This window comes from Arvicanthis niloticus, chromosome 1 (genome assembly GCF_011762505.2).
Source record: "Arvicanthis niloticus isolate mArvNil1 chromosome 1, mArvNil1.pat.X, whole genome shotgun sequence".
Classification (NCBI taxonomy): domain Eukaryota; kingdom Metazoa; phylum Chordata; class Mammalia; order Rodentia; family Muridae; genus Arvicanthis; species Arvicanthis niloticus.
This window is the reverse complement of record NC_047658.1, coordinates 6,614,236-6,640,185: the sequence shown is the minus strand read 5'-3', so window position 1 is coordinate 6,640,185 and position 25,950 is coordinate 6,614,236. Positions and strand designations below refer to the sequence as shown.

Genomic DNA, 25,950 nt, shown 5'->3' with positions numbered 1-25,950 from the left:
CACCTTCTGACTCAGTCTGCTTTAATCTGCTGGGGACAGGTCCTGATTCCAACTGAGCGTGTCTGATGTCTGACCTGTATGTGGCAGGCAATGTAGGGTCACCCCAGACACCACTGGGCTATCTGACCACTTCTATTCCAGTGTGGGAGATGGTTCGGGGGCTTGAGACTTGGCCTCTGACAGGGGTTCCTTGCTGAGTAACTGTCACTGGGTCATATCCAAGTCCACTAGAAAAATGAACCTCCAGAGTGATCTGCACCCAGGGTTTCTGACTTTGGATGTGCCCTGGGTCCTTCCCTACCCGACTGGTGTTTTTCAGTATTAGCGCCAGGGTGTGTCTCTGTCAGGAGGTGGAGGGATGGCCCCGTCTGTGTGGAGCTACATGGGTCAGTACTCACGACAGAAGTCTGGCTTCCTCCACTCTTCAAGTTGTGCTCCAGCAGCTTGACATGCTGCCACATAGGTGGCTATAGCAGGGCAGAGGCCTCCTGGATGTCCCTGAACCTGACAGGCATCCTCCAAGCAAGCCTCGAAGTATTGCGTAGGTGGCACAAGGCTGTGGCACGGTGCTAGTGGGCCTTTGGGGTCCGTGATAATGCCGCAGGCGTCGGGGCCACGGAAGGGTTCCTGTTGCTCAGGTGTGCAGGGTTGTGGGCAAGGCCCAGGCTGGCACGTGTCACAGCCTGGAGCTCCGCCCACTTTCCAACCCTCAGGTTTCCCGCCCACTGCGGTCAGGTCATCGCTGGGATTCTTGTTGTAGTTCCCGCAGAGGCCACAGAGGCTGTCTGTGTATGCTGCCGGCACGCGCAGGCGCACGAAACTGTCTCCGTCAAAAGCCAGGGAGAGCCCTGAGGCAGTGTTCACCACCACATCTGCTCCGCTTATGTAAACACTGAGTTTCTGGTCCAGGTGGAAGGGCAAATCAACGAACTCTCCGTTCACCTGTGGGGAGGGGAGAGCGTGAGAGCAGAGACACTTGATAGTTCTGCATATGAACCACGACTTATAAGTTATGGTATCCAAAGTGGGTTGCTCCCCCTGTTATTGTAAATGTAAGGAGATGTGGGGCTATGGACTCCTTTTTGGTTTTGTTTATATTTTGTTTGTTGCCCTTGTAAGAAGGAACAACCATTTGTATCCTAGACTGCTCCAAGTCTCTGCAACTGTCCTACCTCAGTTTCTGACAGCTGAATTAACAGAAGGGGGACACCCCCATCAGACCACATTACTAGCTCTTTGTGCTACCCTTAAGCAGGTACTTTTAAGACAATCCACCCTACAGAGGAAGACTGGAAGGCTGAGCCTGGGGAAGCCACTGCTTCCAGCCTTCCTGGTCCCACAGATGGAAGCTGAACCAGCCTCATGCTCCCGCCAAGCCGGGGAAGATGCTCTGTACATCAGAGGTTGCAATGGCTTCTGTGTGGCCTACAGTTCACTCACCTGCAGCTTCCTGGGCCATTGGGCACTGAGGGTCAAGCTGATGCCATAGATATGCAGAGTGACACTTCGGGTATAACTGACAGCCTGGCTGCCCCTGTGCTCATTAACCACGGTGACATTGAAGTATTCAGTCCCTGTGGGTGGCGCATGGCAGGGTGCGCTCAGCAGGTACTCGCAGGCACCTTGGAAGTCAAACCGGTGGCCATCTAGGGTTGTGTAATGGGGATCACCCCAGGCTTGGCATTCAGCTATGCTTGTAGGTTGGCAGCCGAGCTCCCCAGAGGGCAACAAGGCACATTCCTCACCCAGCCCACAGCTGGCAGAGTTGCAGACCAAGGAGTCACCCTCAGGTCCACAGAGACACTTCTCAGAGCAGGTGGCATCAGTCCAAAATTCGGTGCCTGCTTCATGGTATGTACCATTGACCCAGCAGCCACAGCCACCATCCAGGGGAACACACCGATCAGCACTCAGGACAAAGCCCTGGTCACACTGGCATCCCTCCACACACGGTCCATCACATGCAGCTGGGGTTTTGTGCCGTGCTGGGGGTGGGCAGCTGGCTGGGCAGGGTGGGCCACAGAGCTCATAGTGGCTGTTGTCAGGGCAGGAGATCTCTGTGGGAAGATGAAGGAGGGAGAGAAACAAAGAACAATGTTGGACTGATCTCTGGGGACAGAGTGGGAAGAGACAGCAACAGAGACAGAAGGGGACAGAGAGACTTGCAGAACCAGTGTCACAGTCAGAGAGGGACACAGTGACAAAGTAGAGTTGATACAGTCAGAGGCAGACAGAGAGATGAGCTGGAGACACAGAGAGACCCAGCCAGGAGACAGGGATGAACGGAAGCCAGCTGAAAGACTGCGAAGGGTGGGAGTGAAGCCAGCCCAGCCCAGCAGAGTCAGTGTCATGCACCCAGGCCTTGTCCTGCTCCCCACCACTCACCACAACCAGCCTGAGTCCTCCAGTCCTGGATTTTGATGCCAGCAGCTTGACAGGCGGCAGCATAGGCAGCCAGTGCCTGGCATAGTATGTCTTTGTTGCCACCACCCAGGCAGACATCTAGCACACAGCCCTTGAAGAAGCTTTCAGGAGGCACATGGGAGTGGCAGTTGGCGAATGGACCCCCTGTGCCAGGAGCCAGAGGTCCACAGAAGCCAGGACCCTCATATTCCTCTACTCGGTCCTCTGGGCACGTGGGACAAGACCCCTGACATTCATTCCAGCAAAGAGGATCCCACCCAGGAACTTGCCAGCTCCCACCCCAGGTAGGTATTGAGGGTGCCATTGTGCCGTTAGGGAAGACTTGATCATTGCTGGAATTTTTGTCCATGTTTCCACAGAGCCCGCACACTGCACCATGGTAGCTGCTGGGCAGTGTGACCTCTACTCTCCAGTTCCAGTCGTAGGTGACCTGAAGCCCAAAGTCAGTCACCAACACAGCCTTGGAGCCTCCATTAATCACTGAAATCTGCCCATCAGCCAAATAGACAGGCAAGGCCATCAGAACTCCATTCACCTGGGGAAAGAGGAAGTCCATCAGGGTCATGGGAGCAGTGCAGGTGGAGCTGTGTCCTCTGTTACCCAGGTTACCTCCTTCTTCCTAAGGGCGTTCTCCTGACTGTTGGGTGTCAGTACCTTAACAAACACCATGGACATTTAACCCAGCCCCGAGAAAGAAATCTTCCACTTCCCTGCCTTTTGGTGTTTCCTCTAAATTCACTCTCTTCCTTCTCCTTCAACCCCTCACCCCACCTAGCAGCCCTCTTCCCTTAGGTCTATCTCTTTAGAAATCCCTTTCTGGTCTCTGTCTCTTTGCATTTCCTACCCACATTTCTGTTTCTCTTCCTGTCCTCTGTCCCTTTCCTCCTTGCATCTCTGTTTCACATGTCTTTCTTGACCAGAAGGCTTTGACTCTCTGTCCTGGTCCTGCCCTCTCTCTAAGTCACTGTTTGCCTGCACACTCATCCCATCTTCAGAATGTTTGGCTTATGCTCGCCCCCCTCACCCCCCCTTTCCTCTGATGTTCTCTGAGCCCAGGCCTCTCATTTGTTCCTGTTCACTGATAGATGCTTGTTTACAGAGTTGGACTCTGAGCTGACCTCTAACTCTAACTCTCACAGTGCTGGGTTGTCGGGGCAGCTTCAAGGCCTGTTGTGTTCAGTCACTTATACGGTGTCACAGAACTCAAATCTATGGCTATTCCAGTGGTTTTCAACCTGTAGGTTTGAGAGCCCTTTGGGGGTCAAATGACTTTCATGGGGGTCGCCTAAGACCATCAGTAAACACAGGTGTTCACACTGTGATTCCTAACAGCAAAATTACAGTTATGAATTGCAACAAAAATAATTGTATGGCTTGCGGTCACTGTAACATGAAGAACTGTATTAAAGGGTCCCATCATTGTGAAGGTTGAGAAACACTGGTCTATATGAAGGGAAACATCATGCGTCTACTTTAAGCTCTTAGCAGAGGGCTGTGCTTAATTCTCAGGAAAAGGGAGCCAATTTCCTATAATTTTCTCTATGTAGTTTCATGTCTTTGTGAAAATGGAACGTTTCCAGCTCCCAATTTCTGCTCTTAATTTCTGCTCCAGGGTTCATTTGGCCCCAAGCCCCAGGGTGTTCCAGGACCATCATGCTGAACATACCCGGACTTTGCCAATCTCATTCTTGTGGATGGAAATGTTGGTGTTGAGGGTGGTCACAGTGACCAGTCTCACATAGGACACAGTAGGGTTGCCACGGTTCTCATTCTTGGTTGTGACAGTGAAGGGAGTCAGGCCCTCGGCACTGACTCCAGGACAGACTGTTCCTGCTAGCAGGTAATTGCAGGTACCCTGGAAGTCAAAGCTCCAGCCATCGAAGGAGTTGTAGTGAGGGTCACCCCACAGCCAACATGTGGAGTTATAGTTGGGCACACACACGCCCTTACCATCTTGAACTTTGCAGGTCTCCTGTGGCCGGCAGGTGATAACACGGCATGGGTCTGTGAGGATAGGAGAGAGTACATTGAGGGACTGCCTGCCACAAGCATGTCTGCTCCCAGCAGCTGCCTGTCTGTGCTAGGGACGCCATCTCTGATGGTTGCTGCAGGTATGCCCAGACCTCAGTGTTCTGACACCTAAGCCCTCATCCCTGAAGTTGCTTGTGTGTTAGATCTGAGAACCCAGCACTAAGGGTCCAGAAATTTCATATCTCATGTCTAAGTCTCTCGGCTTGGATAGCCCACAGTACAAAATTATGATCCTGAGTGTTAATCCAGCGTTAGGAGTCTCTGAAGACTGGTCCTCAGGGGCTTTTGTGTTTAAGACCCCTCTAGTGTCCACTCTCTGTGGCTCCAACTTTGTGTCTGGGTGTCCAACCTTCAAACTTGCTCCTCTGTCTTGTTTCCTGTTTGAAATCAGCCTGGAAGTTTTGTCAGCAGAGGGCGCTGGGGAGTCTGCGGGAGGCTGGGGCACCCTGTCCTTACAACTTGCCCTGCTCTTCCTGCTGCTGCTCTTTAAGTAGAGATAGGTGGGACACTGGTTCTCTAGCTAGTCAGCTAAACACCCCGGGCCGCTGTTTCCAACTGAGTTTTTACCAACCTCCATGGAGGTTTTACTCCTGCAAGTCCAGCCTGCAGGATCCTGCACTTTTCAGTGATGTCTATGGTGAGGCCTTCTAAGTCCTAGCCTTCTCTCTGCATTGGGGATTAGCTCTAGGGTGGGGCTCCTGTGAGCTTTGTGTTTCCCTTACCTGAAAGCAGTCAGTCCCCTTTTAGAAGTGGGTCATGAGAGGAAGGAGGTGAACTATTCACACACACTAAATGCTATCACTTCTGAGCAATGAATCGGGGACAACAGGAAAGCAGCTAGCCCTTGAGGTGGGTGGTGGCAGAAATATGCACAAGCCTTAGTAGTGAACAGTCAACAAACCGTCTGGCTATTTCTGTCTTTCCACAGCCACCATGTGGATACAGGGAGCCAAACCCAGGTCCTCTGAAAGAACAGCCAATACTCTTAACCACTAAGCCATCTCTCTAGCCCTAATCCTTAATTTTTAATTTCTTTGTTTCTTTCTCCCTACTTTTTTTTTATTCCCTGTCTTTGGTAAATTCCGTTTTTTCTCTGTCATCTTTCCCCTTATAGAAGACAGAAACTTGCCTGACTCTCTCTCTCTCTCTCTCTCTCTCTCTCTCTCTCTCTCTCTCTCTCTCTCACACACACACACACACACACACACACACTACCTTGTACAAAATAAATCAATTTAAAATGGACCACAGACCTTAAGGCCAGTCCTTAGATTTTAAAACTATTAGAGAAAACAGAAAAAGCCAGAAACAGTTGCCAACAGCTCTATGAACTCCCCAGGAAATAGTGGGAAGAACAGGAAATAAAACTTCACTAAATCGAAAAGCTTCTGCACAGCAAAGGAAGCAGTTCACAGAGTGAGGAGACAGCCCGCAGAATGGGAGAAAAATCTTTGTCAGCCATCAGACAGAAGACTATTACCCAGACCGTATAAAGAACTCAAAAAAATTAAACACAAGGCAGCAAGTAATTTAGCAAGTAGATGGGCAGAAAATGAACTTTTCAAAGGAAGGACACAAACAATCAGTGAGCAAGTGGCCAAAATCCTTGATTTAACTTAAAATGAGAGTTCATGTCAGCCCAGTCAGAATGACCGTTTTCACCGGAACAAGCAGCTACTGGTGAGAGCTGTGGGCCAGGAAAGTCTTATCCACTGCTGGGAGGAGCAGTAACTGATGCAGCCTCTGTGGAAATCAGTATGAAGTTCCTGATGAAACCAGAACTAGGAGGACCCTAGGACCCAGCTCCACCCCTGGGTATGTACCCAAAGGCGTCTGAGCGACCACACAATAGAGGTTCCTGCACAGCTATGTTTGCTGTTCACTGTTTGCCGCAGCCAGGTGATGGGATCAGCCTTGGTGCTCATCAACTGAAGGGATAAGGAGAATGGCACACACGCACAGAGGAGCCTTACTTAGTCACAGAGTGTGATCCCATCAGGAGATCGACGATGTCATCATCATAAAGTTTTCTCTCACAAGTGGAAGTTAGGGAAGGAGAAGGGTGTGAAACTCGAAAGTCAGGGTTGGGGACGAATAGAGACATGGAAGAGAAAGGAGACAATGAGGAGGAGTAACACAGAACAATGAAAGGATGCTTGGGGTGAAATCACAAATGATCTTTTCTGTAATTGACGTATGTTAACAAAATGTCGTTCTCAGGAGAAGCGGTGTTGTTGGGCGATGGTGGCACATGACTTTGATCCCAGCACTTGGGAGGCAGAGCCAGGCAGATCTCTGTGAGCTCAAGGCCAGCCTGGTCTACAGATTGAGTTCTGGGACAGACTGGGCTACAGAGAAAAAAAAAAAAAAACGGAAAAACAAGCGAACAAACAAACACATAAGAAAGAAAAGAGAAAAACAGTCCTGTTTGCTGAAGGAGAGCCTAGAGCTTTGTGTTTGGAAGACAAACATCCTCCCACTGGCCTGGACCACACCCAAACACACAAGTCCTTTACTGCATACATGAAGCTTTTCCCATTCGGGTGAAGTTGTAGCATCTCTCTCCTGGTAGGACCCCGCTATCCTATTTATCGGTTCTGTGAGTCTCAGCCCAGCCTCCAAATTCCAGCTCCTACATGGTTACTCTTCTAGGATTCTCTTGTCCCTAAATCAATTCCAGGGGGGCCCTATGTCGCAGCTTCAATCTAGGAATCCTTTAAGCAGGACACTTAGAAATTCCAATCCCCAATTTGAAAGGTTCTGCCTTGGCCCAGTCCTCCTGTGCTCTAGGAGACCTGACAGTATGCTTTCCCAGTAGACACACAACAAAGTCCAGTGTCCTTAGTCATCGGGGAGATGGAAATTAAAACAAACTGTCCTTTTAATGACAAACTGTCCTTTAATGCTGGTGTGCAAAGCCCCAGCACAACCCAATGAGCCAGTGGGCAAGAAGCCATGGGACCATCTGGTTCCTGTTACAGATAAAGTTGTCTTGCTGCTCTATTTCATAAAAGTCTCTGATTGTTTTACATCATAAGGGTTGAGAAGTTATGTTGAAAGTTCTGTGGCCTGAAAGCTGAAGTATTTACCATAGGGCCCTTGAGAGAAAAAGATCACCCAATCCTGCAGTACTCCAAGGGCCTTTCACATCCACCATCAAAAGCTAGCCCAAGGGTTCCTGCAGCCTGGCATCCCATAAGGCCCCCTGACACCCAGTCTGCATGACCTCTGCTCTTGGCTCCTGGAATCCCAGCCTAAGGTCTGGCACCTCAACCCACAGCCTTCTGAACTTCTCACCATGAAGCATGTCACCCTCAACTCCCAGCCTGTGTCCTGTGTCCTGTGTCCCCCCACACCAGCCCAGCCACACTCCCCAGCACCTTTGGTGACGCAGGTCAGGACGCCTCCTGAGGGCTCGCACACCTGTCCTGGATCGCAGCTGTGATTCCGGCACACCATGCCTTTGCCTGGTTTGCACACACAATGCTGCTGGCAATTTTCAATGAGGACTGACTCTTCTAGCTGTGGGGACAGAGAGTATGCCATCAGTAACCAGAGGCGGGTGCCAATCCCCAGTGTTTCAGGCACAGAGAGGTTGGGGGACAGCTCTCAGCAGTGTGGTCCATTGCCAGTGAAACTGAGGCATGGCATGGCTTTGAGGCCCAACTCATTCATTCATTCCAGAATATGTGGGGAATTGCTGTTGCTTAGGAGGAGCAGGGTTAAGTAGTCTTTCAGAGTGAAACTTGTGGACCACATTGCCCAGCTGAGCCTGGTTCCACTGTTTCCACATGGTATGACTGGACATCGATGCTTAACCTCTTTATGCCTCAGCTTCCTCATCTGTCAATGACAGCTAGTAATAGAAGCAATCTGAGAAAGTAGAAAGGAGTTAATGCCTGAAGTGGAGTTGGAACCGAAGAGTGACCTCTTCGGTAATTCACACTAGTTTGCAAAGGTCACTAGCGATGGAGCTGGCTTTGGGGAGTGATGGACAGGAATGGAAAGATTCATCTCAGTACTCTCCCACATGTGAGAGTTATCGTGTGTGTGTGTGTATGTGTGTGTGTGTGCATGTGTGTGTGTGTGCATGTGTGTGTGCATGTGTGCGTGTGTGCATGTGTGTGTGTATGTGTGTGTGTGCATGTGTGTGTGCATGTGTGTGTGTGCATGTGTGTGTGCATGTGTGCGTGTGTGCATGTGTGTGTGTGTGTGTGTGGTGATGTGTGTACATAAGAGTGGTTCATGGTAAGCAGCATGCATACATATTCAAGAGGCTGATGGAGGAAAAGCTCCAGTACTAATGAGCAGCAGAAGGTGCTGTCCAGGAAGAGGCACTGGCTTCTGTCCAGATGGCTGGGTTCTTACCTCATAGTAGACCCCATTGTGGTAGCAGCCACATTTCTCCTCGGGCACACAGGCTTTGCCATTGTACAGGAAGCCAGGGTCACACTCACAGCCTTCAGCACAGCCTTCTGGGCACTGCTGGGGTGCACTGAGAGCCCAGCAGCCCAGGGAGCAAGTGTCTGCACAGATCTCATAGTGGCTGTGAGGGGGGCAGTCCATTCCTGTAAGAAGAGAACGCCAGTTAGAGAGCAGGGTGGGGGTGGGGATCCTACCTCTTCTCTATCCCAACCTCCCCCACCCCTCCTCAATGTCCTGTAACTCACGACAGAATGTTTCGGTCCTCCAGGGCTCCACTTGTCCCCCAGCCGCCTGGCACGCGCTCACGTAGGCATGGATGCTGTTGCAGAGAATGCTCTGGTTCCCGCCACCCAGGCAGAGATCAAAGACACAGTCTTCCAAGTAACCTTGGGGATCTACCAGCTTGTGGCAGGCAGGCAGTGGCCCTGTGGGGCTGGTGAGCAGCCCGCAGAACTGTTCCCCATGATATCTGTCCTCCAGCTCAGGGCTGCACTCGGTGACACAGCCATCTCCTGGGCAGGGAGGCACTGGTGTGCAGGGGGAGTCGGGCACAGCTTCCTCCCAGGAGTTACCAAAGTCACTGGGGTTGGCTGCCTGGGAGCCGTTGGGCTTCTGGAAGTCATTCTTGGGGTCCCCATCATAGTCCCCACACAGACCACACATCTGCTGGTAGTAGTTGCCTGGGATGGTGACCCGCACATAGTACACAAGGTCATAGGTGACACGCAGGCCAAAATCGGTTTCAATCACGACATCAGACCCGTGTTGGGAGACTCGGATCTTGCCTCCATCCAGCACCACTGGCAGTTTCATGTCCACACCGTTCACCTGAGAGGCAGGGAATGTCAAGCTTCAGAGGGCATGCTTTGAGTCAATTTGTCCTTAACTGTTCCTACCTGACACTGAAATCCGGTATGACCTCATTTCTATAGGCCTTAGCTCCCGTATTTGTGAAATATGTATAATAGCAGTGTCTTATGGTGGGTTAATTGGTGGTTTGCAAAAGGTAAATCTCCTCCAGAAGCTGGACAAAGGGGTCAGCAGTTAGGAATATTACTGCTGTATCAGGGGACCAGAGTCCAGACCCCAGCACCCACACCCAGCTGCTCACTAACTCCTGTAACTCCAAGGGACCTGACGCCCCTTTTGGTCCTCTGTGGTCACCCACATGTACATGTGCATATACACAGAGACAAGCATAAATGAAATAAAATAAAAATAAAAATATAAGTCTACTCAGAACCTAAGAAAATATTTTTGAAGAAAGGTCCTAGCAAGTGTAGTTAGAGTTACTATCTTGATGTGAGATGATCCTATATCAGACTGGACTCCAAATCCAATGACAAGTGTCTTGAGGTGAGAAGAGAAGAAAAGAGAAGACAGGAGAGGGAGAGGAGAGGACACGGAGGGGAGATGAGGGGAAGGGAGGGGCGGGAGGGGAGAGGAAAGAAGGATGTGAAGAGGTAAGATCAAGGAAGGACCCCAGGGCTCGCACCAGAAGCCAAGGAATCATTGGAGACACTGAAAGTTGGAAGGGCAAGCAGGTCTCTCCCCTTCAGTCTTAGGATGGCGTGTAGCCTTGCTGCAACCTTGATTTTGGCCGTCAGAGCTGGGGGAATCATAGGTGTGTTATTTTAGGACAGTAAGCCTGCAGCACAGCAGCCAACAGGAAACTCTGATGTCTCAGTTGAGTTGTCACCACAGCAGCATGAATGAGGGGCTCCTTTATTACCAGCTGATACCAGTTGATACCAGTTGACATGGTGACTGATATTGCACAGACTGAGCTTGGGGCACATGGCTGGGCTGAAGTACAGCCCTCTGTGCCCTTGGGCAGGAGACTCATCTGTATTCCTGCTTCCTGTCTTTCTAGGAGGGATCAGGTGCCTTGTCTCCAGATTGTCATCTAGGGAATCTGATACATGACACCTGCAAAGGCTTGGGCTGCAGACACACCCAGTGGCTTGGGGGTTCTGCTTGCAAATCTTCATTCTGGACAGCCAGGGCACTCAGAGTTGTTGCTGAGAGTGTGGCTAGATGCAAAACCAGGCTCCATTCCTCATCTGGGGATCACCCAAGGGCTCTGCCTGGTGCACCCCTGATCTCACCACATCTGTGCCCTTCCTCAGCACACACGCCCTGCCCACTGACTTTTCATAGGTGTGAGGAGACTGGGAGGAGGCAGGGGAAAGGCACGCTCTAGGCATGTCATCAGCAGCCATTCCTCCCCAGGCTGGTAGTGAATAAGGGCAAGTCACTTAACCCTCTGGGCTCAGTTTCTGCCTCTGCAGTGAGGGACAGTCACAGGGAAGCTGGGGTTTGGTGACAGGAACAGAGACTGTTCCCACATGTCTGGAGCTGCTCATTTGTCAGCTGCTAAGCTCAGAGCTTGGGGCTTGTTAGGGAAGATGCTGCACCTGCAACCCATGAGCAGCACGTGTGACGGTTCTTGTACCTACTGCTCCCAGGACAATAGGTGTGAGCTGCGTGTCAGTGGGGGATATTCCCAGTGTATCTCAAATGCCAGTCTCCTGTGAGACCCAATCCTTCCTCTTCAGAAAAGCGCGTACCACACGGAGTCTGTGCTTAAATCCTGCTGCTGTACGAATGATCGACCAAAGGATCAATTTTCATACTTCCCAGCTGGCAGCACTGTTTTTGGAAGGTTCTAGAAACTCTAGGAGGTGGGACCAAGCTGGAGGATGCAGGTCATTGGAGGTAGGACCTCAGGTATATTATACCTGGACCTTTCATTTCTCCCTTCTCTGTAAGCATCTCTCCTCTATCACATGTCCCCACAGCCATCATGTTTGTCCCGGGTACACTGGGACAGACAACCATGGACTAAACTCGCTAAAACCCTTAACAAAAATATGTCCTCCCTGAAGCAGTTCTCACGGGTCACTGCAACAACAACACCACAACACTGAATTTTCTCAGGGACCTCAGGACAGTGATGGGTACACTTTCTCTAAAAAAGAAAGCAAACTTCAGCTCCACAAGGTTAAAAGGACTGTGTCTATGCAGCGGCCTAGGCGCAGTGTTTAAGACATGTAGCTGCTTTATCGTTGTTGCTATAGATAAAGCGATCGCAGAGTGGCCCCTCCTTTGAGCCTTTCCCATCTCTGAACTTTCCTCTATGGGATTATACCACATCATGTCTATGGTGAGACCAGGGAGGTGCCCGGGCAGACGCTATGCGGAGCAAAGGAAGATTGCGTACATGGAGAGATGAGGGCAGAATTTCAGTGGGGACAGTCAATAGTGTGGGACAGAAGAGTCAGAGCCACACTGGAAAGTTCCTGCCCCTCACTCTAGGCTTTCTCCCAGTATGTCCTCTAACTGGGCCCCATCCCACAGGTTCCCCAGGGGCTCTGCATGCTCTCTGTCCTGCCTACATGTGAGCCTCTGGTCTCACCTTGACCTTCCATTGATTCTGCTCCAGTCGCAGGGTGTAGTTGGCCACCAGGACCGTGATCGCCTTGGTCACACTGGCGTGCCCATTACCCCAGGCCTCATTCTCCTGCAGGACAGTGAACTGGTGCAGACCAGGCCGGGTCCCACAGGTTTGTGCTAGCACGTACACACAGGTGCCCATGAAGTCAAAGCGGCGGCCGTCAAAGGTGATGTAATGAGGGTCTCCTGATGCCTGGCAGGTGGTAGTGCCCACAGCCACGCACCCCAGGACTCCATTGGATGGTTGGCAGGCCTCGTGTGGGCCGCAGGATGAGGGCTTGCAGGAAACCAGGCCACCTTCTTCGCAGTGGCAGAGAGAATCGCATGCAGGTCCAGGATAGAAGGTTTCTCCTGGTGCATGGTAGGTGCCCTGGTGTACACAACCGCAGGAGGCCAGAGGCACACAAGACTCACCACTGAGGGCGAAGCCCTCATCACAAACACAGCTCTCTCTGCATTCTGAGCCACAGCCTCCAGGCACGGGCAGGTCTCCACAGGACAGTGGGCATCCATAGGAACACAGTTCATAGTGGCTGTTAGGTGGGCAGGTCAGTGCTGCAGAGAGAGGGGCCACCAAGATCATTAGCTCTTCCAAAGGCTCGCAGTGGCTCCCCCATACACGTCATTCACACACACGCTGAGTCGGCGACAAGATGTCCGTGTACTCAGTGGTACCAGGAGATCATCTCCATCACATTTAATTGGATCTGTCAATTAATATTTGATTCTAACACCACTGAAGTGATCATCTCTGTGTATTCAAGTTGGGCATAAACTGCGTGCAATGCATGTTTTAAACGTGCACACACGTACATTTGAGTGATCTGTGCAGCATGTCTGCCAATGTAGTCTTTCGTCTCCACCTTCTGCCCTCCTGCATGCCCTTCTCCTGCTTTTGGATTTTCTTTTTTCTCAGAACCTCTGATATTCAAGAAAAACATTCTACCATTCCCCAGTGGTAGCTTACACACACACACACACACACACACACACACACACGCGCGCGCACATGCACGTGCACACACACAAGTTTTAAATAATATCACGTTAATCTTTGTGGAAGTTGGACAATGGACATAAAAGGTCCACTGTCCTGTGCTTTTCCCACAAGATTGCCACTTGCTGGGAGTTTCAGTGTTTGCCATTATCCACACTTGAGATGGAGCAGCTGGAGGTGCACTTTCCCCTCAGAGAGTTCAAACCTTCAAGAGCAAAATGGAAGCTCCCTCCAAGGGCAGGGAGCCTAGCTAGTGAAGTCGTTTGTTTCTGTATGCAATTAAAAGGGCACACTCAGTTTAAAACTCAGGAGACGGGCACACGGTGCTCCAAATCTCTGTGAAAGGCAAGCAAAACTTCTAGCCAGCCCTTCCTGCACCCACATCCGAAGCAAAGAGATGTGTGTGGGTAAAGTGTCCAGATGGGACCAAGGACAACTGCAGAGGGGTCTGGGCTCCCTCTGAATGCGGCACCACTGTGTATCTCTCAGTCAACAATGTCACTGCACGCTGCTGCCTCTCACTTCCTGGCCGTTGTAAGAGAGGGCATGTAACTGCAAGTTGGTACCATCGGTCTCCTCAGCTCTTCCATGACATAAGCACAGGCCATCCCTCACTAGGCATCATAAGGATTAAACAGTGCTACTTGTATGTTAATGAACAAACATCAGACCCAACCCCATTCTTGGTACTTACGGCAAAGTTTCTCGCTCCTCCAGGGATGCACAGTGCCCCCAGCAGCCTGGCATGCAGCAGCGTAGGTCTCCAGTGCATCACACAGTGGCCCAGACTGATCGGGTATCAGACAGAGGTCATAGACACAGTCACGTATGGCACCCTGGGGGTTCAGCAACTTCCGACACTCCCGGAATGGACCCTCAGGATCATCAAGGATCCCACATTCATTTTTGCTTTGAATTTGCTGGGACACAAGGGAGTCCAATTGGGGACAGTCACCAGGTTCAGTTGCTTCACACCCAGGTATTTTCTCTTCCTGCCAGCTGTTCCCAAAATCCAATATGCTGGTAGTTAGGCCTCCACCCCTCAAAGCCAAGTCATCATCTGGTTTCCCATTGAAGTTCCCACAGAGCCCACACACAGCGTTAGCATAGCTGCTGGGCACCTTGGCAGTCACGTGAGCGTCCCAATTGTAGGTAACAGTCAAGCCAAAGTCTGTGCTCAGGATTGCATCATTGCCCTGGCGGTACACCTGAATCTTCCCCCCTGCAGCCTGGAAGGGCAGGTATTGAAGGATGCCATTCACCTGGGGAGAGATGCAGGAAGAACAACAGGTCAGGGCTTTCATTCAGCTGGCTCCACCCCGACCCCCTCCTTGATTCCACATCAGGACTTCATAATGGCTGTCCCCTCAGCCTTCACCCATCACCCCTTACTCTCTCGAAACTCAAACCCAAATCTCTGTCTGGTGCTTCTCAAACCCCACCTCGCCTGTCTCCCTGGAACCTATCTGAGTGTGTTCCCACAGGCTCGTGTGTTTGATCATCAACCTCGGCTGAAGACACTGCATTAGGAGGCTTTGGAACCTTTGAGACGTGGGCCAAGCTCAGAGAAGTACAAATCCTGGAGTACGGTTTTACAGGGTATAACGTGGCTTTACTCCCCACTGACCTCTCTGCTTTCTGGTCCACTGAGATGTGAGCAAACCTCTCCTCACGTTCCAGTTGAAATGGAGCCAATAGCCACATCTTCCTCTGTTAGTTACTTACTGAGAGATAAGTACAGCACACATGCACTTACTGTCTCCCCCATGCTGCTTGTTGTTAGGCATTGGAACGGGAAGAAGAATGGCTAAGACGCCCTGTAAGCTCTCCTGTTCAGCTCTTCAGTCACCATCTCTGGTCCCTTCACTTATGCCCCACCAGCGTCCTTGCTGATTCTCAACCCCTCAAGCTTATTAAAAAAAAAACTCTCGCAGGCTGGAGACTCAGCTCAGTATGAACTGCTTTTGCAGAGGACTCAAGGACTGAGTTAAGTTCTCAGGATGCATGGTGGGCAGCGCATGGCCTGTAACTCCAGACCAGAGGGATCCCATACCTCTGCATCAATCACGCTGGGACTTAAGTTCACAACCCATGCCCCCCCCCAAGTAAAATAATAATGAAATATTATTTATTCTTTTTTTTGGTTTTGTTTTGTATTTTCAAGATAGGGTTTTTCTTAGTAGCCTCGGCTGTCCTGGAACACACTTTTTAGACCAGGCTGGCTTCAAACTCACAAAGATCTGCCTGCCTCTGCCTTCCAAGAGCTGGGATTAAAGGCAAGTGCCACTACCACCTGTTGTTTAAAATTTTTTTTTTTTTTTTTTTTTTTTTTTTTTTTTTTACATATGAACTTCAGAACAAAACACCTGGGTTCCAAATTCTAGCTCCTGCGCATCTCAGAGTCGCTAAGGTCCTCTCGGTAGCACACAACTGTGAGCCTCAGTAGCAGGCTCAACCGCTCTACGTCAGTGTTTTCAGCCAAAGATGAGTGAACCACTTTCCTTGCTTGCTGTGGAGGTGGATGACTGCGGGCTGTCGGTTCAGCCCACTGAAGTAAGTAGTTACAATGTATCTAGCCATTAGTACTCAAGCCTTTTCAGATAAGTGAGAAAACAAATATTTATTAATAATCATTCCCTCTCCTTATTTTCTTCACTTTGGGGACTGTGTGTGAGAGGTACAAAGCCCAGCAAATTCTCTTGCTCTCCCATTTCCAATGTTTCCACTTAACTCCCTAGGGGATAGGCCACCTATTGCCTAAACTTCTTTGTTACTGTGTGAATATTCAACTGCTCGCTTTTCCAGTTTTACCTTTGGTGTCTCTACAGAGAAAATGAATGCTTCTCTACTCAGTGGGGGCTGGGGCCTTCTGCAGACCACCTGGGCCCCTGTAAGCCTTGCTTCATCTTGCTCCCAGGGGCCGGATAAGGATCTGTGCTATCCTCAACATCCACACCCAGCTTGACACTGACATTTCATATGTCACGTTGCTCTATGAACCATCATCTTCCAGAAAACACATAAGTCTACAACTCTGAACTTTCAGACGGAAGACAGCAACCACCAGCATCTACTGTGCCCTTCGTGGGCCCCTCAGCATCTTTTAAAGACCAGGCAGACATGAGTTCATCCAAGTTCCACAGACACCCAACCATGAGCTGCCGCTGCTAATCTAGTATGAAACATCTTACTCCGTCCTTCCTCAGAGGAAAATGCAAACGCTAGAGACAAGTCCGAGCTGAGAAGAGATGCCTGTGCCTCCTCTTGAACAAGTTTTGTGTTTTGTTTTGTTTTGTTTTAATAAGTCCATCCCACCCCAACTACAGCCTCTAATCTTTCAGGGGATTCACACCCTCCCCCCAGTTCCCTGCCCTGTGGAACTCACCAGCACTCTTCCGGGATTCTCCCTTCGCACGGCCACCTCTACACCGTGGGCCACCACCCGCACAGCTCTTGTGTAGCTCACGGTCTGACTGCCTCGGTTTTCGTTTTCCACCAGCACCTTAAAGGCAGGCAGCATGTCGTTCTGCGTGGCATTCTGGTCGCAGGAGCCCACCAGCAGGTACGTGCAGGTACCCATAAAGTCAAAGCGCTTTCCATCGAAGCTCACATAGTGCGGGTCTCCAGATGCCTGGCAGCTGCCGAAGCTGTATGGGTAGCAACCCAGGAGGCCATTCTGCACACTGCAGCGCTCGCCACTAAGGCATCCTGATGTGTCGCTGCAGGTCACCTTCTGAGTGGCTCCATCACAGGTGCAGCGGCGGCGGCATTGGTCGTCATCGAATACTTCCTGACCCGGGGCCAGCTGGCGGCCCTGGTAGGTGCACCCACAGGATGAGACAGGCACACACTCACCACCACTGGCAACAAAGCCTGGAAGGCACACGCAGCCCTCTACGCAAGGTCGGGAAGAGCAGTTGGTCGGTAAGGCTTCTGAGTTGCAGGAGGGTGGGCAGGCGGGGCTGCAAGGATCATAGCGGCTGTTGGCGGGACAGGTCATGGCTGAGGAAGAACAAGAAGTTGTGTTAGGCCAGGGTGGGAAGTCCACACCCCTTAGTTAATGGCATCCCACCTTCTTGATGCTCAAGCCCCAATGCCCCCTTCATCCTGGACAACCCTGGACAACCAACCAGTCAGTGGGCAAATCCTGGGACTTTCAAATTCCAAGCCCACGCAGAATCTGACTCCATAGCCCAGGATCCACAGCAGCCTCCTGCCTGGTTCTTTGCTCTGCTGTACCAAATGTGCTCCTCACAGTACCAGATGGACTGCAAACGCAGGCTCAGACCAGGGACCTACTCCCTACCTCCTGTGGCTCCATTTCACTCTGGGGTGGAGGGGAGAAGGGGGAGCAGAGTCCTCCCAAGGCCCAGGAGTTCCCCCCACCATCTCCCTGTCTCCATCTCTTTCACACCCCTACCTGCTTTCCCTTTTGTAACCTCCAGTCACTCTGAACTCTCCAGTGCTATGTCTGTCTCAACCTTAGGCTAACTTTAGCAAAGCTTGGATGTCTTGGCCACCCTGTATCTCTGTCATTGTCCAGCATCAGGCTGAATCACAATCATGATTCAGATATTGGTCAAAGGTCCCTCATCATGGGCTCCCATCCTAGGTGCTACTTACGGCAGTTGGCGGGTGATCTCCAGTTCCCAAGGGTGACACCCAGTTCTACACAGGCCTGGGCATAGGCGCTAAGGCTCCGACACAGGCTGAGCCGATCCCCTCCAGTTACACACAGGTCAAACACACAATCTTCCAGGAAAGGCTTGGGGTCCAGTAATTCGTGGCAGGCAGAGAAGGGGCCTGTGGACAGAGCTAGCATGCCACAGACACGATCTCCCTTGTAGTGCTGGACCTGGCCCGGGGTGCAGGAGGGACAAGAGTCGTGGCAGCCATCATCACACAGGTAGTCCCCATCATCCAGCTTCCAGCTATTTGCAAATTCCAAGGCATTAGGAGCCTGGTCCAAGTCAGGCGTGAGGAAGTCATCAGCAGGGTCTCCGTTATAGTTGCCGCACAGCCCGCACACCTGGTCTTGGAAGCGCTTGGGCAGGCTCAGGGTCAGCAGGGAATCCCAGTCATAGGTGACCACCAGCCCAAAGTCCAGCTCTATCACACCTCGTGTTCCACTCTGGTACACACGCAGGCGACCCTCACTCAGAGAGGCAGGGAGGCGGGAGCGCTGATTGTCGATCTGCAGAGAGAGGCGGCAGCGGTCAGACTCCTGTGTGATCTCTCCTTCAGCCCTTCATCTCCTCCACTCAGGTCCCCAGCTCTAACCACACAGGGTGCCTTCCTTCCTTTGTCATCAGCTGAGCCTAGGGATGTGGCCTGAAGTGTTCTTCCCTGAGATGTGTACGAAGACCCCCAGCCCCAACGATGTCTGCTGAGGTGTCACTGGCTCAGTGAGGCTGCCCCTGATGACCCTTTCAGTAGCCCCGTCCTCTCCTCCTCTGCTTCCCAGTTCCCACAGCTTCTAATCTTCTCCCACAATGTGCAAGTTTCCCACAGGCTCCACCTGTCTGAAGCACTGGGAGGCCGCCTCATGGCTTTAATCTCCAGTGCCTCCAACAGTGCCTGGCAGAATGGCAGGCTCATCACAAGCGTGAAGCTGGTGTGAGCAAGGAAGCTGTCAGGTCTGCAGCAAGGGGCAGCAAGGGGAGCCAGTGAGACAGCGGGATTCATGTCCGTGACATGACCAAGTGACAGGAGGCTGTGGGCAGAACCAGCCAAGACCTGCAAGCACCGAGATGACAAGTCTCCCAGAGGGCTGCCAGCTCATTAAACCATTACTGTAGTGTGTCAATCAGCACAGTAAAATCCCTGCCCAGGGGCAGCTTTAACACGAGCACTGGCACAGAGTGGCAGGTACGTGCAGGTACCCCTCAGTGCCTCCTCCTTACCTATGAAGCAAGCAGTCTGCTGCCTTTCTTTTCTGGAACACACGTCCCTCACTCTAGAAGCGTCTCATTTCTGCCTCACACCTAGCCTGTGATACCTGCTGTGGAACAAACTCGCTTTGTTCGGGCCCTGTGCTGGGAGAGCATTGGGACAAAGCATTGAGACAGCATCCGCAAGCAATGCAAACTGGGGAGTCAGGACTGGGAGGGAGGAGGCACTGCAGAGGCCTTGGGGCTGGATGGGAAGCCTTGAAAACAGGCCATACTGAATTCTGCCAGTTTAGGAAGGCTCCCCAGAGAAGGGACAGGTGGGTCAAGCCTGGAAGGACCAATAAGAGTTCCAGACACTCTGAAGGAGATAGGAGGCTTGTAAGTGTGAGGCCTCCTGGGCAACTCAGTGAACCCTGTCTCAACGTAAAAGAGAGCTGGAATGTACAGCGCTCGGCCAGGATTGGTAAGGCATTGAGATCAATAGTAACATTTAAAAGATCAATATTAAACAAAAGGACCCAGAGAAGTAGTTTCTTGTGTGGAGGAGAAAAAAAGACCATGATGTCATATGCATAAATGGTAAGTTTTATCATATGCCCTTTTACGAAGTTCTTCCTGCATCTCTATACTCGCTATGTAGACAAGGCTGGCCTCAGCCTCACAAAGGCACCCGCCTTTGCCTCCCAAGTGCTGGGAAGAACAACTAGTCTAAGTGGGGAGAAGAGCTCAGGACCGTGGTGGCCAGGAGAGATTGCCTAAAGGCCATCTAGAAAGTTGCTGCAAGGAATTGTCCTAGGTGATCAAAAAGAAGATCTTAATGAAGTTGCAGTGGAAGCACACACTGACAGCGTGCGATTTTGATTTTGAGAGGGGATGCATGTGCTACCATGGGTTGAATCTAGGGCTTCCCAGGTGTGGTGACACGCACTTTCAGTCCCAGCATAGGGAAGCGGAGAGGGTCTATGCAAGGTGCAGGCCACTGAGTCTGCACAGTGAGTTCCAGGCCAGTCAGGGTTACATAGTGAGACTCTGACTGAAATAAAAGTTAAAACAGAAACTAGGGCATTGTGAGTGCCTGGCGAGGGCTCTGCCACTGGCTCACACGGGGTCCCTCATATGCAGTCTAAGCGGACACTGTTTCACTGAGCTACTTTCTCATCTTCTCTTTGCTCTGCTTTTCCCTCAGTTGCCCAGGCTGGCTGTGACCACCACACAGCCGCCTCGGAAGCTTGGATTTAGGCCTATCCCATATGGCCCAGATACAAGTTTTAATACATACAAATTTAACCCAAGATTAAGCAAAAATTACTGAAACATTGCATTCTAGTTAACAGTATATATGTTGAAGTCATTTTGGTGACATGTTCTGATGACTGGAATTGACTTTCAAGTATACATTAAAAAAGAGAGAGAGAGAGAAACTGTCAGTCTGACAGGAGTGTGCAGATGGGTATCTCTGGTAAATGAAGAGTTAAAATGTTTAGAATCTATGCAGAAGGTTGGTATCCCAGTGGCCATTGTCTGTATTATATACCCTTGACTCCAGCATCTGAAATCTGAAATAAGTGAATCAGATACTTTGTGAGCATTGGGAAGATGCTACACATGGGTTCATTCCCTGATACCAGAAAGATGAATAAGACCCAAAAAATGTGTACACTGAACATAGTGTATACAATTATCTTTAGGCTTCTTGTTAGAAATGTATGAAAGCTGAATCAATTTGTGTTCAGACTGGAGTCCCTTCACAGTGTGTATATGCGAATGTTCCAAAAGTTTTAAAGGTTCAAAATCAGAAGCATTTCTGGCTTCAGCATCTCGGGTAAGGGACTCTCGAGCTGAACGGTGACCTCAGCTCGTTTGGGGGCTTTGCCGTTTCCACAGTGACATGGAAGGAAGATGGCAAAGCAGCCATCTTCAAAAGGCTCAGCACAGAGGCCCTGCAGCCATGAGCCTCCTCCGAGTGTTACTCTCAGGCCTTGGGAAATCATGGCTGTTCTTCAGCCTCTCCTTATCTGCACGGGTTCACGATACAGTGTCATCTCAAAGGTCCTGTAAGTGCTGGACACAGCAAGTACCGAGGAACAGAGCCTGTCGCAGCACGTGATCGATTACTGATTTTGTCACATCACAGATCCCCTATTGTTGGACAATGAGAGCATTTCTTTTTTTACTTTCTTTTTTAAAATTTCTTTTTGCTTTTCCAAATTCTCCCTCTCTAACCATGCCCTTAACATTTCTAGAAGTGGCATTTGTGAGGGAAAGGTTTAAAAGATCTGCTACTGGTTTTCAAATCACCAGTTCCCTACCACCTCACCTACAAAAAAGGCCTTGAGTTTCGGGTTTAATACCAAGGCTTTGGCTCCCAGTTTTTGGACTGCTCATGGGTGTAAACCCTGAATACTTACACGAATGAAGCCAAATTCCCCGCGAACCAGCGACACAGAATGGCTGTAGGCATAGACTGTCACCAAGCCCACATAGGAGACTTGGCGGCTGCCCCGATGTTCATTTTTGGCTTCCACACTGAAGGCTGGCAGGGTCTCATCTGGCCCACACAGTTCAGCCATGGTGTAGGAACAGGATCCCATCATGTCATAGCGACGGCCATCGAAGGTGGTATAGTGGGGATCACCCTGGGCGTGGCAGACAGCTGTGGACTCTGCCACACATCTGGCCTCCCCACTCACCACCTGGCAGCGCTGCCCAGATGCACACTGAATGCCTTGGCAGGAAGCTTCTGTTGGGGCAAGCCGAGCTGGGGAGGGAAGAGAATCAGAAATGTTCCTGAGGTCAGACACCTGGGGCCTGCTATAGTGTGGACTATGCACAGTTGGCTCACAACAACCCCTTTTACAGGTATGGAAACTGAGGTCTGCAGGCTCATGGAGAGAGCTCCTCTCCCAGGGTTTCTGATTCCACAGTTTAACACCCAGAGGAATGGCAAGTAGTGAAGAAGGACCAGGAGCAACCGCTGAAACAAAATGTTTATAGTTCGACATCCCCCCTTCCCCACCAGGCTAGAGGCTACCAGAGGATAGGAAATGGAAGATGGAGTCTTTAGCAAAATGGCGACAAATGTCTTAGAGGTGACCTTAGTAGAAGTCCCAGCTCAAGCACCCAACACTGGGCCATTGGATAGATTATTTTCAGTGCTCTGGCCCCAGTGTCCTGTGATATGGGTCTGACAAAGACAGTTTCTCCACAGAAATTTGAGGGAGACATTGGCATATTCTAACAAGTTAAAGCATAGGTTGTTTGTAACTGAGCCTATATAATTAATGATTACTAATCTAAACCCATCCTCCATTCCAATATTCAAATACAAGCATCCTTTGAAGTGGGCTGCCCCTTTTTGCCAGGATAAGCAACCCCTGAATCTACGTTCCCAGTTTGAAGAAGACCATCTGGGAAGAAGCAGCCCTTCCTGATTGGCCTCTAGTCCTCAAGAACTTTCTTTCTGACCCTGACCCCGACCCCACAACAGTTCACTGTGCACCACCGTGATCTCTGGCCATAAGCTAATCTAAGGACCCCATGTGTTAACTTGTTCCGTTCTCACCGAAGTCCTATTGCAGGGGGACCAGGTCTTATCTCTATGTGAGAGTCTCAGAAACTGAAGCCTAGAGAGGTGGAGTGACAGGCCAAAGGCCACCCAGGCACAGCTGGGGTTAACCCCAGGCCCTGTGGTTCTTTGTCTTCACAACATCTGAGCTACCTGATGCTGAGCTTCAGGCTGAGCCTGAGGTTGCACACAGGCCCCAGGTTCTGTTCCTTAACTGTGTCAAAGCACGTGAAGCACTCAGGGAGGCTGGAACACAGAGATGCCCCATCCCAGGGTCCTCACTGTTACTATCTCTGGATCTGATTTTGAGCATTGGCAGTCCTACATGAGGAGTGCAGAGTAACTATCAGCAGCAAGTATAACTGTATTAGTTCCTAAGTATCAAAAGATTGACCAGCCCCTTCCATCCTGGCTCCCTGGGTCTCCCCAAAACCCTTTCTACAACCTCACCACAAACCAACATACAATGGCTGATGCTTGAACAGTGGGGGATTCTTAGGGCTGTGCTCTGCTTGGTAAGCCCTGGGGCAGTGTGGTTGGTAAATGTTTTGAATCTTGTTCCTGGTGAACAGGAGAGAAGTAAGGGAGTCTGCCAGGGATGCTAAAGGTGACATGTGCACAGGCCAGCTGATCCTGGGAGCCAGAGAAGAATAAGCAGGAAAGGTAGGGAGAAGGAGGTCAAGGAAGGTATGGGGGTAGGTCACAGCCCTCAGTATCCAGGGCCTCAACAGGGCACAGCAGTATCAGTTCTTCCAGGCTGGGCTTAGCACCTAATGTCCACTCTGAGATGGTGTGGTCAGAGTGGCCCGGCACTGATGCTGGAAGCTATCGAAGCTAGCCATCTTAGCCTTGACACTGATGATACCATGGCTGACCCACACCTCAGCAGGACCTTCTGTAAGGTATTGTCTTCCTGGCTGAGGACAGAGGCAGAGGCAATGCTCTCTGACAAACTGGAGGTGAAGAGGCAGAGCCAAGCCTTGCTGTTCTAAGACTGGGAATTCTGCAGGAAGGCCATGAGGAATTCTTCCCCACCAGTGTTTCCCGGGGTCCACTGTGGCCTCCTGGGTGGACCGTGAAGAAAATGCAGTTGTGGGTCCAGTTACCCAGTTCCTCCCCATTACAAACCCAACCCCTTGGCCTTCCTGAGAACCTGTGAAGTAATTCTCCCTATGCTCCCATTCCCTTCCTAATGCAGGCAGCATCCACCTACAAGCCTTTCTGGCTTTGGCTGCCCCAAAGCCTGAGCATCCTGTGCAGGGCTCTTGAACTCAGATGCTGCAGGGCCAGACGAGGGATGGAACGGTGTGAGATAGTCCAGGTGAAAACCCTGAGCCTGAGTACCACACTTCACCTGCAGCAGCTTTTCCTAGTTGTTAATATGAAAGACTGAAGCCTTTAAAAAAAAAAAAAAAAACATGCCACACATTCACATTTTTCCAAGGACGTCTGGGTGGCTAGCTGAAGTTCTGAATGACAGCTTCATCCTGCTTGTGTGGTGTCTGTCTTAATATGACTTGTTGGTGTATGTGAAGGATATGAAGGGCGAAGAGATAGTAGAAGTGCGGACACTGTATCTGTGAAAATTATAGTAGAGCTAGCGGGCTTTTCAACATGGGTGCATGCGTGCATGCGTGTGTGTGTGTGTGTGTGTGTGTGTGTGTGTGTGTGTGTGTGTGTGTGAGAGAGAGAGAGAGAGAGAGAGAGAGAGAGAGAGAGAGAGAGAGACTAAGGATGTCTCCAATCAGCTACCCTCTGTCTCACTTAACTTAGCTGGGTTGCAGGGGAGGGAGCACTGGGAGATGTGGTTTGTAGAGGGGACAAAACTTGAGGGTGCTGACCCATGCAAGCAGAAGAAGCTTCCCAGACATGATCGGGGGGGTTGATTTGACTTACCCCACAGGATGGTTGCTCCAGCCCACAGGGCCCACCAGCTCCACAGGGATCCCATGTCTGCAGCAAAGAAAGAAGGAGATCAAAAGGTGCTGCCCTATTGGAGACCATCCCAGAGGGGACAGGAGGGGAAGAATGGGACAATGTCAGGACAAGAGCCACCTGAATGAAAAGAAGGCTCAAGGGGGAAGGGACGTTGACTAGACAGTGAGGCTGGCCACGAGGTGAGGAGGTGAGGACCAAGGGCAATGCATGGGGTATTGGATATTCAGGAGCCTAAGAGTAGAGGTAGAAGAGGCAGTCTAGGGCCTGGATGGAGAATAGGGCGTTAGTGGTCCCATTTCTGCAGGGAACCCCATCCCTTCTCACCTGCGGGTCCCCGAGCTGCAGGACCAGATTGCAAGCTAGGTTATATAGTGGAGATTCCTGGCTCCCCTAGCCACACCCTGGGTCACCTGACAAGCACATGGTGCCAACTTCCTGGAGGAGGATGCTGATCTCAGACCAGGTGGAATGGGGAGCCCTGATGCTGTGCCAAGGGTGGAGAATGAGTCTGTAGCCTGTGTACTGAGAAGAGTGTGAGAACAGCTGGTGGCTACACCCTGGCAGCTTATGGATCAATTCAATCATGGAAGGGCGTCATCCTTACAGAGACAGCTGGGGAGCAGCAGGTTGAGATCCTGGGTCCATGGGTAGGGTAGTGGGCAGGGTTTGAATTTGAGATGGGAGGTGGCAACTGGTCATGTTTGCTGGCTCCCTGGTCAGAGTCACTCCTTTGACTCTTGCCAGAAAGAACAGTAAAGGACCCATATCCGGTCCTAGTTCCTTGCGGTCCCAAGCTGAGCCCTGGTTCCAGGCCATCTCACATCTTTCCAGTCACCAGTAGAGGACAGGTGTCTGGGAGTGACCAGGGGTCTGAGGCCTTGACCCAGGCCTGTAACATGGATTACAACAGCCTTACCCCAAGTCCATCAAAGTCTCCTGGGTTTCTCTCCTAGGAAATGGAAACATGAAAAATGAGCTTTGCTGGGCTTCTTGATGTTCTGAATACTCTAATTACTTGTGGTGGGGCAGGGGTGGGTGGGGGTTCTGGGGCTCAGGGTGTGTATAATGAAGGCTCGAGATCTCTATTTCCTGGTTCCATAATATCATGAAGGTTTCACTTCCTGGAGAATTGTTTGGTTTGGGATTTTTTTTTTTTAATTTTTTGTAGTTTTGCTATCTTCTCTCCTTCCTTCCTTCCTTCCTTGCTTTTTTCCCTTTCTCTC

At 50.9% G+C, this 25,950-nt stretch overlaps 1 protein-coding gene across 1 annotated transcript in view; it reads right to left on the bottom strand.

The window, feature by feature from the left end:
* LOC117724537 (Fc gamma binding protein) overlaps positions 1–24,790 on the bottom strand; it is a 36,472-nt gene extending 11,682 nt beyond the window's left edge. Inside the window, exons 1-13 of the mRNA XM_034524416.2 lie at positions 24,686–24,790; positions 21,633–21,982; positions 17,957–18,527; positions 16,719–17,335; positions 14,028–14,595; positions 12,299–12,891; positions 9,126–9,708; positions 8,824–9,023; positions 7,836–7,977; positions 4,091–4,428; positions 2,386–2,959; positions 1,441–2,057; positions 399–942 (exon numbers count right to left, since the gene is read on the bottom strand). Coding sequence (XP_034380307.1) covers positions 399–942; positions 1,441–2,057; positions 2,386–2,959; positions 4,091–4,428; positions 7,836–7,977; positions 8,824–9,023; positions 9,126–9,708; positions 12,299–12,891; positions 14,028–14,595; positions 16,719–17,335; positions 17,957–18,527; positions 21,633–21,982; positions 24,686–24,740 — 5,752 coding nt within the window. The 5' untranslated portion in view covers positions 24,741–24,790. The remainder of the gene's footprint in view (positions 1–398; positions 943–1,440; positions 2,058–2,385; positions 2,960–4,090; positions 4,429–7,835; positions 7,978–8,823; positions 9,024–9,125; positions 9,709–12,298; positions 12,892–14,027; positions 14,596–16,718; positions 17,336–17,956; positions 18,528–21,632; positions 21,983–24,685) is intronic.
* Between the last annotated feature and the right edge of the window lie 1,160 nt (positions 24,791–25,950).